The sequence below is a fragment of the Zingiber officinale genome, chromosome 2A, assembly GCF_018446385.1.
Source record: "Zingiber officinale cultivar Zhangliang chromosome 2A, Zo_v1.1, whole genome shotgun sequence".
Classification (NCBI taxonomy): domain Eukaryota; kingdom Viridiplantae; phylum Streptophyta; class Magnoliopsida; order Zingiberales; family Zingiberaceae; genus Zingiber; species Zingiber officinale.
This window is the reverse complement of record NC_055988.1, coordinates 1,842,691-1,855,771: the sequence shown is the minus strand read 5'-3', so window position 1 is coordinate 1,855,771 and position 13,081 is coordinate 1,842,691. Positions and strand designations below refer to the sequence as shown.

Genomic DNA, 13,081 nt, shown 5'->3' with positions numbered 1-13,081 from the left:
CTTTCTACTTTTGTGGTTTGGATGGCTTTTTTGCATTGATTTCTCGTAGAGCTCGAGTGTTTGACCGATTGACTTTTTTGGTTCAAATCCATTCTTTCATTGACATTTTTGTATGTGATTCTGAACTGAGTTCTGTTGTAATGTCATTGGCATTTTTTTGTATTTGATTTTGAAAGTGAAATTGTTGGTATTTTAACTATGAACTGTGAACTTTGCTAATCATTCTGTCCTTTTAGTCACTCTCGGATTTTAAACTTTTTAAACCTCATTTTTTTAATATGTTTTCCCTTTTATTGATCCAATTGTTTCATAGTTGCCAACTAGCCATAGAATGCATCATTTTTGTATGTTATCGGTTGCTTTTGAGTTCAAAGACGTTTTTCCTAGATATGCAGCAAGGGATGCCGCTTATAATTTTATACCAAGTGAGGAGGATTGGAAAAGGATTATTGTTGTTTGCTCATTTCTTGAGGCATTTAATAAAGTAACTCATCTCATTTTGGGAAATGAATATCCTACTTCTAGCTTGTTCCTTACACCATAAAGAAGTTGTTAAATCAAGCAAGTGTGGATGAAGGAAGTTTCGTGGCAAAAATGACTAACAAGATGAAAACTAAATTTGATAAATATTGCGGTGGTAGCAACTTATTGATCTCTATAGTAGCAGTGTTAGATGCAAGGAACAAGATGAAATTAATTGAATGATATTTTCCGGAGATCTATTGGTGATGCAATTGAGCACTGTTGCACGAGGTGGAATGCAACATTTTGTATGTTATTAACTGCTTTAGAGTTTCAAGACATTTTTTCCTAGATATTCAGCAAAGGATGCAGCTTATACTTTTTTGCCAAGTGAGGAGGATTGGAAAAAAGTGAGTGTTGTTTGTTCATTTCTTGAGGAATTTAATGAAGTAACTCATCTCATTTCAGGAAGTGAATATCCTACTTGTAACTTATTCTTTATTGAACTTTACACTATAAATAAGTTGTTAAATCAAGCAAGTGCGGATGAATGAAGTTTGATGGCAAAAATGGCTAACAAGATGAAGACTAAATTTGATAAATATTAGGGTGATTGCAACTTATTGATCTCTATAGTAGTAGTGTTAGATCTAAGTAACAAGATGAAATTGATTGAATGATGTTTTCGGGAGGTGATGCAATTGAACACATTTCTATAGTTCGTGACACATTATACATGTTGTACAATGAGTATGTTGAAGCTCATAAAGCTAGTGTTGGAAGGTGAAACTCAAAGAGAAAGGTCTATTGGTCGGTATATTTAAATGGAAGAGGAAAAGGTAAAGAATTTTCTACTTACATTAAGAATGTCAATAGTATTGAGCAAGTAAAATCAAAATGAGATGTGTACATGGATGAAGGTTGTGTTATTTGTGAAGATGAAATTGAGTTTAATGCATTGTCATGTTGGAGAATTAAGAACTTAAAGTTTAGGATGTAGGTCTGGGTTGTCCGACTAGAGGGGGCGGGTGAATAGCCTACAATCCAAATTAGAACTCTTGCTTATAAACTTAGCAAGGACAACACGTTAATTAAATAAAATATAATTAAAATAAAAAACAAAGTAAGAAAGGACTCCGAATTTACTTGGTTTACAATCAGGGAGGTTGCTAATCCAAGTCGATGAAAGCTTCACTAAGATCTCCATTGAAGAAGGTGGAGTAACCTCTTACAAACGTTGAAAGCTCAGAATGAAGTACAGAAAATGAATTACAATGTGTTGTACTGAAGTTTAAGCATCATAACTCTATTTATAGTCTACTGGTCGAATATAGCCATTTGTGACGTCACACTTCCCGGGCGCCTGGACCCGGTCCGAGCGCTTAGACTTGGTCGAGTTGATCCAATCTGCATTGGCTTTCTCCAACGTTTCTGGACTTCCTAGGCGCTTGGATCCGATCCGAGTATTTGGAGTCTCCTGACGTGGACTCCATATTGATCCTCTTCGACAATGGCTATGCTGACGTATCCGCCCTTCCCAGGTGCCTAGAAAGGATACATGCGCCTAGAGTCCAGACACCTGGGCTCGGTCCAGCGCCTGGAAACGGTCAACTCAGAAGTTGACCATTTTCTCGTCTGGTCGCTTAGGTGATACTCTGGTCATCCAGAGTTGAGCTTACCTGAACCCAACTTCGACCTTCTCCTCGAGCATACTTTCTCTCCAGCTTCTCGTCCCTTTGATGCGTTACACGCATTCTTCTTATCTATCGATGTGGTATTCCGCAGCTCCTCGTCCCTCAAATGTACCAAGCTCGTCGACTCTCTTCCCATGTCATCCTTCTCGCTCGCTGCATTTTCCGCTCGAATTCTTGTGTTTCTAAGGCCCTGTACACTTAGACACAATGCGTCAAAATTGTATAACCTAATTTAATTTGGTTGATTTTAGCAAAACTAACCCAGAGTACTTACATAGGATCTTATCAAAAATGTCTTGTGATGTACTATCAATTCCGATAACTACATTGGCTTCTAAATTGACTTTTAGTGTCGATGGTAGGATAATTGATCCTCATGATGTTCTTTGGAAATAAATACAGTCCAAGTATTACTTTATGCATTAGCTTGGTTGCATGTTCATTAAGGAAGCAAGAGAAAATCAAAAGTGAGGGCATAAATATTCTATTTAATTAGTTGTTGATATGTTTTGCATATTATTTTGTTCATGTCTAATTTTTTGATGCTATATTTATATGTAAAAGGAAAAATCAGATATTAAAGAGATTCAAATTACTTAGATGCTACCTTTATTATCACCTTTCAACCTGTATCGACAAAGTCTTAATTTGGTCTTGTGATTTTCCTATATAGTTTGATGTCAACATTGAAAAACCTACTGATCATTAAAATTCTGTTAGGTTCTTATTAGCCGGTGGCAATTTTTTTTGTTTACTTATGTTATGGTGGAGGAGGTTCTCTAGTGTGTCCAAGTTGAAATTGATTCAAACTTCTACGGTAGTCATTCTTTCTATTTTCCATTTTCCATTTTCTAATCTATAGTTCATCTCACGAGCCCAGCTACACCACTTTTGTTGTTGTTGTTGTTGTTTTTAAGTCATTCAACATTTTTTCTAGGGTAGTTATCCTTTCAGAATTTTTCTTCACTAGTTAAAACTCGAGCTCGATTATGTGCCTAATGAGTTCGAACTCGAGTTTGTTCAACGAGTCAAGCACAAACTAAACTTGTTTAATTTTAAACGAGCTATTTAAGACAGAGTTGAGTCATTTGTGAATTCTTTAAGTGCATTACGAATTGAGTTTGAGCTTAAGAATTAAAGTTTGAATTGAACTTAAGTTGAGCTTGAACTTAGGAAAAAGCTAATCCAGCCGAGGTTGAGACTCATATTATTCAACTCAGTTCGACTATATTCCTATGTATAATGTAATCTCTTTCATCCATCCCTTTATTGTTTCCATTCAAATTTTCAACAATTTCACCGTCAATTACTTGGCCAAGCCACTTCATCACCATTGGCTCCATCCCAATGAAGCAAACCTTCCCATTCAAATAAGTTAAGTATTAGTGAGACACTCAAAGTAGTAATCAAAATTGTTCTTCGCATTTTTGTGAGCTACTCATGTTAGGCGTAGATATATGATAAAAAGTCCAGCTAAATTTGTGAGACCTGATATCTAATAGAAAGTCCAGCTAAGTTTGTGAGACCGGACAGCTAGCTGAAGTCCAGTTAGGTCTGCGGATTGACAACCGACAGAAAGATCTGGTGGGTCAAAAGACAAGTCAAGTGACTACAAATGATAAATCAAGGTAAGTCACTGAAGGAAAGTGATCTAGTGAGAACGAGTTCCAGTAGGACTATAGGCGTTGGTTCAGCTTATAGCCATTTTGAAAATCTAAACTGAGACCATGAATAAATCTTGGTCTTGGTAATATGTGATCTAATTAATAATATTATTTTATGTTGTGCTAATTCTATTTTGCATGTTATACTTTATTTGTTGAACTAACGTATTTTGCAGGGTTAAAATACATAAATAAGCCTTGGATGAACAGTATCCGAAGTACCTCGGAGCTGCGGGGAGACACCTCGTAGCGGAATGGAGGCGCCATAGATAGAGCGGAGGTGCTATCGTGCGGACAAACTTCAGGGATAGAAGTTCGCTAAGTGAAGGCATCCTGGAGCGCATTGCAGGCTCCTCGAAGCACATTGGAGGTGCCTCGGAGCACAGTGAAAGCGCCTCGGAGCTGGTAGAGGTTCCTCGAAGCAGATAAAAGTCGAAGACTTCAGATCGGATAAGCACCATTGGAGATGCTCAAAACCATTGGAGGTGCATTGGAGATGCTCAAAACCATTGGAGACACCTCCAATGGTGTATAAAAAGAGATATTCTGTCTATGCTTATTCTCGATAATCTAAATATTCGTACTTCGTGCTACCACTCCGCTGTGACGCTACTACACTTGATTGCTTTAGTTAGACTATCTCCAACACCAGAACTCAATCCAAATCTTTTTCTTCACGTGTTGGGTAATATTTATCTTAAAAGTCATTTACTTTATTATTAAAGAAAGTGTAGGATTATTACACTTTCCTATTTCTCTATTTGTACTCGATTATTCTATCGGGAGTTTACTGGTAGAGGATATTAGTAGATTGTTTATCGATAGGTCCAAGAGATCTAAATCTTGGAGTAGGAATCGCCGAAAACTCTGAACTAAGTAAAAACTCTTATATATTTTTTTTCTTTAAGTTTTATTCAACTACGCATTTGATTTTTATAAAGTTGAAAAAGAACTAGTTTTAAAATACACATGATTCATCCCTTCATTTCACGTGTATTAGTCCTACAGTCGAAAGTAGAACCTAACTCAGAGTCCATCTATGAAACCTGGTCTAGTCCACTTCCTTTGTCGTCGGCCATGACTCCACTTGTTGTCCTTTTGCCAATGAAGCAATAGTGTTAAAATGCCACATACTGAATCATGCACAAGAAAAACAGCAAAAAAAAAAAACATAGCCACAGTTGTATTTGCAAGGCATCCAACTCGACCATGGTCCCGTGACCGTGTAGTTAGTGCAGTATAGTACGACTTCTACACCAATTCCTACTCGACTCTCCAACTCAAGCTATTCATTTAGTTGTCATTTAGTTGTTGTTGTTATTGTTGTTGTTGCTGTCGTTCGTCGTTGTTCTTTCCCTTTTAATTATAAAAGAATTTATGTAGTGTTAGATCATCATATAACATTAGGTCTCAATTTGTTGAGGGACCATTAGCATATGTAAAGCATATGTCGATAGGTTTGATTCACAACACAACATTTTACAGAGTTAAACCTAACAAACTCACGTGCTCATCCTAATTCGTGCGAGTTAATTATGTTGATTCGTCGTTGATACGGCGAATAAGGTGGAGCCTCCTTGTCGGGACGAAGTCAAGGAGACTGGTTGATATGATGGTCAAAGTCAAGGATAGATTAACACTCAAGGACAGTGCTGACGACCGACTCGACCGAGAGGTCATCCGATCAGATCTTTGGGCCAATCGGACACGGAGTCCTTCAGTATTGATAAAACTCTAAGTCGAGTCAGTGCCATCATAGTTGGTCCGACCAAACTTGGAAGTCAAACGGAGAGGTCGAGCGAAGGACAAGTACCTGACAACATTCCTCAAATCCGACCTGGCTGCTCTTGCAAGCGACAACTGATCGGACTACAGGAGGGATTCATTCGGTTTGCCAGCTAAGCATCCCTCCACCCAACGACCTCACATTTCTTTTTGGCATTTTGTACCACAGATGATAGAGAATATTTCATATGTAAGTTGTATACTAGAAGTCTTCATCCTGTCAAACGCAGAGATTGTTGATCCATTTTGAGAAAGGTGTCAAAACATCTTTATGGTCTGTCCTTTTTTGGAAACATTTTGAGATTCGTGCTCAAACAAACAGTAACACTATAAAGAGGCTCTCCATCTACAAGCACAAGTACACGAGGCTACACGATTTTCCACATCCATAAATATTGTTCCTTCCACTGTTCATTGCCTTGAGTTTTATCACTGACTTAGCGTGTCCTTGGTCCGGTTGCTAAAGTTTCTTTTGACACACATGATCATTCGGAGTTATTTTTCTCAACTAGAAATCTTTATTTAGTCAACATCAAAGTCATCTATCCAATACGTTATCTTCTCCACTTTAAGATAAGATCAATGTATCATGTACCGGAATAGATATACATTAGGATCGGAGGGGGTCACAGCCTCCCCAAAAAGTTTTAATAACATTATTAATATATAAAAATCTTTCATTTTCTTTATATATATATATATATATATATATATATATATATATATATGGGTCTCTTTAAAGATAAATGTACATAGTATCTCATGGCATTTTTTAAAAACACAAAACTCAAGTTCCGATCATTCAGATATTAAATTTCAAAAAAAAAAAAAAATCTTCTCTCTATTTCTCATATTTCAACTCAATATGTATTATGCATCTTCGTAGATTTGGGGGATATTATTATTATACACTCTTTTTAATAATTCTTTTCGTCAATTAATATACGGTCCCCTAGACCTAAAATCTTGGATCCACTTCTGATCATGTGACATGTTTAATTAAATGAGTTAGGTAAATCATAAATGGATTGTCTAGACTCCAATATATGATCATTTATAGGTCATAGATTATGAAACTAGCTATCACAAGCTTAACCCATAAAATTATAGATTAGGTCTTTTATGATTCAATTATCGCATCGTAGATCAATATAAAAAGGAACTAGAACTCTTTGTAATAAACTAGTGTAATAAAGTATACGATCATGAGATTAAAGGAAGTTGATGCAACATGGAATTTATTGTGCAAGGTTTGAAATTTTGGGCCCGTATGCTATTGGCACAAATAAAACGTGGAGTTAGATAGATAGGTAGTGTTTTCTCCACTAGAGTAGGGAGGGCCGAAGTTCATAGTCGAACCGATCAATCGAGTCGGAAAAAATTAGGATCAAGTTGTTTTTCGGGTCAATTCTCGAGTGTCAACTACACTCTTTATGCAAATATGATAATGCGAAAGATACATCCAACTGCCTCTTATAAAATCAATTGATTAGTATCATCTTTTGAGTTTTAATGGAACCGGTCGTCTATAGTTCAATCTACGCATCGGATTGGATGCGAGACTATTATCGGTTTAAGGAAGAAGAAACAAAGTTAAATTTCGCTAGGTGGCGTTGATTAAACGAATTCAAACCCTAAAATTTTGATCTGAAATCCCCTTAATTTAGCTCACCTACCTCTAGACCTACTAACTAATTAATGATTTTGTTAAGCTACAAAACGTGCATTTCTTAGCCAAGAAATGGTAATTAAATGCAACTTTTCCAACTCCTTCCTCTCCCTTCCTTCCATCGCTTTCCGCTCTTGTATTCAGTCACGTTTACTTTGTGGGTTTATTTCCCTTCCCCCTCCTCCCCACACTACAGTGAAAAGATAAGATTATCGGTGAATATTTTTCGTCCAAATTGAATTTTAACTAATAAATAATTTTAATTATTGGTTCACAAAATTATGGATACGATCCCATCAGAGGTTCCATCCAAAATAAATTGACCATAAAATAGCATAATACTTGTCTATTTCTCCCATCTATGGTTTTAATTCGGATCCTCTGTCCCGAAATTTTCTATCTTCATATCCCACTGTCGATTGGACGGTCCAGATTATATCTTAAAGTATCATGACATCTTTAAGATGTGTGCAGTATCCTTGTAGTTTATAAAGCATCCTTGAGATGTAATCTGGACCGTCCGATCGACAGTGGGACATGGGGACAGAGGATCCGAACCATCCATGATTTCCTTTCCAAGTATTTAAGATGTTTTAAAATTTTAGAGAGTAATTTTTCAAATTTTAAAGGGTATTTTTGAAATGAAGTAAATTGAGGCGGTGAAATGCAAATTTCCACGGCAATGCTCTCCTTATATAACTCCGGCGACTCTCCATTCAAACGCCGCCCAAACTAAGCCCATGGAGGCGGTGTACGAGTGGCCGGAGCCGGTCGTTCGGGTGCAAACCCTCGCCGGCGCAGCCACCATCCCCGACCGCTACGTCAAGCCCCTCTCCGAGCGGCCCAAGCTGGCCGCAGTCCCCGTCGGGAGTACTGCCCGTGCGAGTAATAATATTCCGGTGATCGATTTTGCCTCGCTGGCGTCGGGCCGAGAGACGGCGGCGGTGGCGGCGGCGTGCGGGGAGTGGGGATTCTTCCAGTTGGTGAACCACGGCATTGAAACCGCGGAGGAGGTGCGGCGGGCGTGGAGGGAGTTCTTCGCGCTGCCGATGGAGGAGAAGCAGCGGTACGCCAACTCGCCGGCGACGTTCGAGGGCTACGGCAGCCGGCTCGGCGTCGTCAAGGGCGCCGTCCTCGACTGGGGCGACTACTTCTTCCTCCACCTCCTCCCTCCCTCCCCGCCGACCAAATGGCCCTCCTCGCCATCTCAATTAAGGTGATCGATCGACGATTCCATTTTTAATTGAAAATACAGAGGAAAAAAAACAGAGGAATTCACCTTCTTTTTGGAGAACCGGAAACAGAGAGAAAACAGAGGAGTACTGTGCGGCGGTGGCGAAGGTGGTCGAGGCGGTGAAGAGGGCGATATCGGCGGCGCTGGGGGTGGAGGAGGGATTCATGGCGGCGGCGTTCGGGCAGGCGGCGGCGGCGATGAGAGTGAACTACTACCCCAAGTGCCCGCAGCCGGAGCTCACGCTGGGGCTGTCGCCGCACTCCGACCCCGGCGGCCTCACCTTCCTGCTGCCCGACGAGCACGTCAAGGGGCTGCAGGTCCGCCACGCCGGCGAGTGGGTCACCGTGGACCCTGCCCCCGGCGGACTCATCGTCAACATAGGCGACCAAATCCAGGTCAACTTTTCATCTGCCCGCAATTGATATTCGGATTTTTGAAGTCAACTGTCGTTTGCATGGATCATGCAGTTGCTGTCGAACGGCACGTTCAAGAGCGTCGAGCATCGCGTTACGGCCAACGCCGCCGCCGACAGGATCTCCGTCGCCTACTTTCACAACCCGCAAGACACCTACTCATCGCACCCGCTAGTGAGATTGTGAAACGAAGTGGGCCCGCCGTGTACAAGCCAATCATGTACAGGGAGTACAAGAAGCACATGAGGATGCTGGGGCTCGGCGGAAAGTCCCACGTGGACTCACTCAGGACCACCTGAGGAGTGACCGTATAGTGTACAAATATTCGCCCTTGAGTAATAAAGATGCAATTAAAACGTGCGTTACTTCTTAAACGAATAGTTCACAAGTATAGTCCCCTAATATGAATAATCTACCATTGCATCACAGTCTGGGCTAAAATAGCAATTGTAATCAAAAGTTAGATATCAATAGATATTTTTGTACCACTAGATTAAATGGACAAGTAAATTATCACATGAATATCACATGATATAATAAATTATAAACACTAAATTATCAAAGAATAATATGATATTTTATTGGATTTTATTTGTTTTATTGAATTATTATATTGTAAATTTAATTTCTTGTGAATTGGGTCCCAAGAACTATAATTTTTATGTATTTATCAAAATAATACATATATCTTTCTATTTTGCAGGCTTTATTAACTAATTTTAGTAAAATCTAAAAAAATTATTATCCTCCTCAGACTAATAAAATATTATAAATTTATTTTACTTTTCTCCATAATTTTTAACAACTTATTCTTTCTCATATACAAATTCAATATCATCATTATGATCTTTCTCTTCCAATATAAAATCATCTAAGCTCTCACTTAAAATGATATTTTTAAAGAATGAGGTTTTGACTAACCTTCAATTCAATAACTTCCAAGTTGATCAGTTGAGGAAAGATCAGACAATAAATTTTTTCTTCAAATCGATTTCTCCATCCTTTTAACTCTCTTATTTCTTATAAATGTTAGTTTCTTCATTTACTCTGATTTCATCAACTCTGGTTACTAAGTACGATGAAAATGAATTTTGATGCTAACCGCTAGGGTAAATAAATTAACAAATCGATTTTCTTATTGGACCAAAATTTATAGCTTATAAAACTTAAACCTAACAAAAAAAAATTTACATTTTTAATTTTTTTTTATTAAAGGCGGCTACTCTTTATTAATGAATTATCTTTCTATGTATTTCTCTGCAAATCTCTAGTTCAAATGTTGCACTTTGATTTTCGTCCCTTACATCAGTTGAGACAAATATGAAAAAGATCAAAAATTTAAAAGGATATAAGAAATATTTATTGAAATGAAATTATAATTTGGAAAGAGTCCAAAAGTAAAAGTATAAGGTTTAGATTCAAAATGGATAATATCGTATTATAAGATATGTGAATATCCTTTCATCCCAACCATTCGATTTATCTAAAAAAATAATTTAATCAATTTTAATTTATTCATCATTTTAAATTGATTATTCACTTCTGATTGAGAGCTATAAAATCTTAAGAAATATATATTGTTTAAATAAAAAAATAATTTAATTATTCTATTAAATATTTATAATTTTTCACTGGTTTTTTTTTGTAATTTTAATTTAATAATAAAAATTCAGAAAACTATTAGTAGTCATGTTTATTCCCTAGTATCTAAACTATTTTCAATTTGTGATTTATCAATTCCTTCCCATTTTAATCTAACGGCCACTCTTTCTTGTGCCATCGAACGGATCAGATTCTTCCATCAAACAAAACACGAAAAAAGGCGCTCCCGTGTGGATTTCGTATTTAACGGCGCGGGGTTCGCCTCATTGCGAAACCCTAGTCGATTTGTGGCGGCGTTCTCGCTCTTTCTCGTCGTCGTCGGTAGAAGGTAGATCTCGCTCGATCGCAATTCTTATTATCTGTCTCGATCTAAGTCTTTACCATTTGATCTGGTTGTTCTCTATTTCCTCGGTTTGTGCATTCTTTATTTCTATTCTTTGATGCAGCATTGAGTATTTCTTACTCTGTTGTTGCTAATCCAAATCACAAGCTCGCCTTAGCATCAATCTGGCTGTTTTATCTTAACAATTTAATTTGGCGCTATATGTTTTTTTGTTCCACCTATAATTTTTGGTATTTCTCTCAGTTCTTCCATTAAATCTGTTTATAGAGTGATATATTTATAACATTCTATTTCTGAAATATTCTTTTAGTCCGAAAGTTTATTCCTTTTCATCTAGCAGTGCTTCTCGCTTTCTAATTTCTTCATCCGTAGTGCTCATCGTGTCCATTGAACCTAGCTTAGAAATCTGCATTTCGCATGGTCCATTATGTGTCCAAGATAATTTCTTTCTGTTCGTTGCTCATTGGATTGATCAACAATAGATTTTATTATTTTATTTTTTGGGTGTTTAATCCCACGTAAATGTTGAGAGAGATGAATTTATGTTATTAAGTAAGTATCATTCTTTTGCAGACCTAGTAAGTATTAGGAAAAATGTTTACTGCGAGGAAGAAGATCCAAAAGGATAAGGGTGCAGAACCGACTGAGTTTGAAGACACTGTGGCTCAGGCTAGTTGCCTTCATCTTTCATATCGCGTTGTTCTGATATTTAGGTTGAGATCCCAAGTGAACTGTTCATATTCATAGCAGGCATTCTTTGATCTGGAGAATGCGAACCAGGAGTTGAAGAGTGACTTGAAGGATCTTTACATTAATTCAGCAGTGTAATTTTGTTATGTCAATCCTGTTGGCGTTTCCAAATTTTGTTTTGTGAATTTGCAGATATGCTTATTTTATTTAAGTTTTATGGTTTTGGTACAGGCAAATCGATATGCCTGGCAACAGGAAAGCTGTTGTTATTCACATTCCACACAGGCTGCGAAAAGCCTACAAAAAGATTCATGTTAGGCTGGTTAGAGAACTGGAAAAGAAGTTCAGTGGGAAGGTAAACAGTCGTAAGACACTTCATTTCAATTAATCATTGCAGTTAAGTCTATTAATTGAAGATGTTTATGTCAAATTGACTAACTACAAGATTTAACATTGAAAACTAATATATATACTTTTGACTGGTAGCCATTTAGCTTGTATGTCACTATTTCACTATTCTGTTCAATGCCGACAGGCCAATTCTATTGGTGCTTTGTATAATCACTAAGAACTGAGATCATCTCCTGCTAAATGCCTTTTTTTAGTGATGAATGGTGTTTGCCATAATGTAGGACACGGTAGATTCATGCTATGTTCATGTATTCTTATATTTGGCTCTTTTTTAAGCATCTGCCAACTTTCAAGTAGACTGCCCATTTGTCTGATAGGATGTGGTACTCATCGCTACCCGGAGGATACTGAAGCCACCAAAGAAAGGTTCTGCAGTCGTGCGGCCTCGCTCCCGCACCCTCTCTGCTGTCCATGATGCCATCCTCGAAGATATAGTGTATCCTGCTGAAATTGTAGGAAAGCGCATCAGATATCGTCTGGACGGCTCCAAAATTATAAAGGTATAAACATTGCTTGCTTAGTAGTGATCAGCTTCTTTTGGTTCCAGTTTACTCCTTTCTTTTGCATCTGTTCCTTGAACACCTCATTTTCTCCATCAGATTTTCTTGGACCTGAAGGAGCGTAACAACACGGAATACAAGTTGGAAACTTTTACGGGGGTTTACCGGAAGCTTTGTGGAAAAGATGTGGTGTTCGAGTACCCAGTCACAGACAGTGCTTAAATGATGCTTATGAGTTTCGAGTAGCCTTTCATTTGGTTTCCTCATTTGTAAGCAAGAAATGCTTTTTTGGGACACTTCAATTCTGTTTTCTCTTTTGGAAATTAAAGAAAACTTATCTTGTGGTTTTGTTTCTGAGTACCATTTTACGAATAAAGCTTTCGTGAATGTAGTAATCGTATAGCCTGCGCTTATCTCATGTTTTTGTTGGTGTGGAGCAGAAAGGCTTCCTTTTTAATTCAGATATAATTTAAATGTGAATAGATATAATGTAGTTAAGTTGGGTTAATCACAACTGTTAGTGATGTATTTAAGGATCTTATGTGAATTTGTGTGATAACTCGTCTACGACAAACTAGTGATGGTTGGTTTCAAGTCCGGATATAGGAGAGTTA

General features: G+C 37.8%; 1 protein-coding gene and 1 pseudogene across 1 annotated transcript; both read left to right on the top strand.

The window, feature by feature from the left end:
• The first annotated feature begins 7,983 nt into the window (after positions 1 to 7,983).
• Positions 7,984 to 9,295, top strand: LOC122040489 (annotated as a pseudogene).
• A 1,448-nt stretch (positions 9,296 to 10,743) lies between these two features.
• Positions 10,744 to 12,815, top strand: LOC122040487 (40S ribosomal protein S7-like). Its single transcript, XM_042599817.1, has 6 exons — positions 10,744 to 10,851; positions 11,440 to 11,535; positions 11,617 to 11,690; positions 11,788 to 11,911; positions 12,285 to 12,467; positions 12,567 to 12,815. The coding sequence occupies exons 2-6, from the start codon at positions 11,461 to 11,463 to the stop codon at positions 12,687 to 12,689; spliced, it is 579 nt and encodes a 192-aa protein (XP_042455751.1). The 5' UTR covers positions 10,744 to 10,851; positions 11,440 to 11,460; the 3' UTR covers positions 12,690 to 12,815.
• The last annotated feature ends 266 nt before the right edge of the window (positions 12,816 to 13,081 follow it).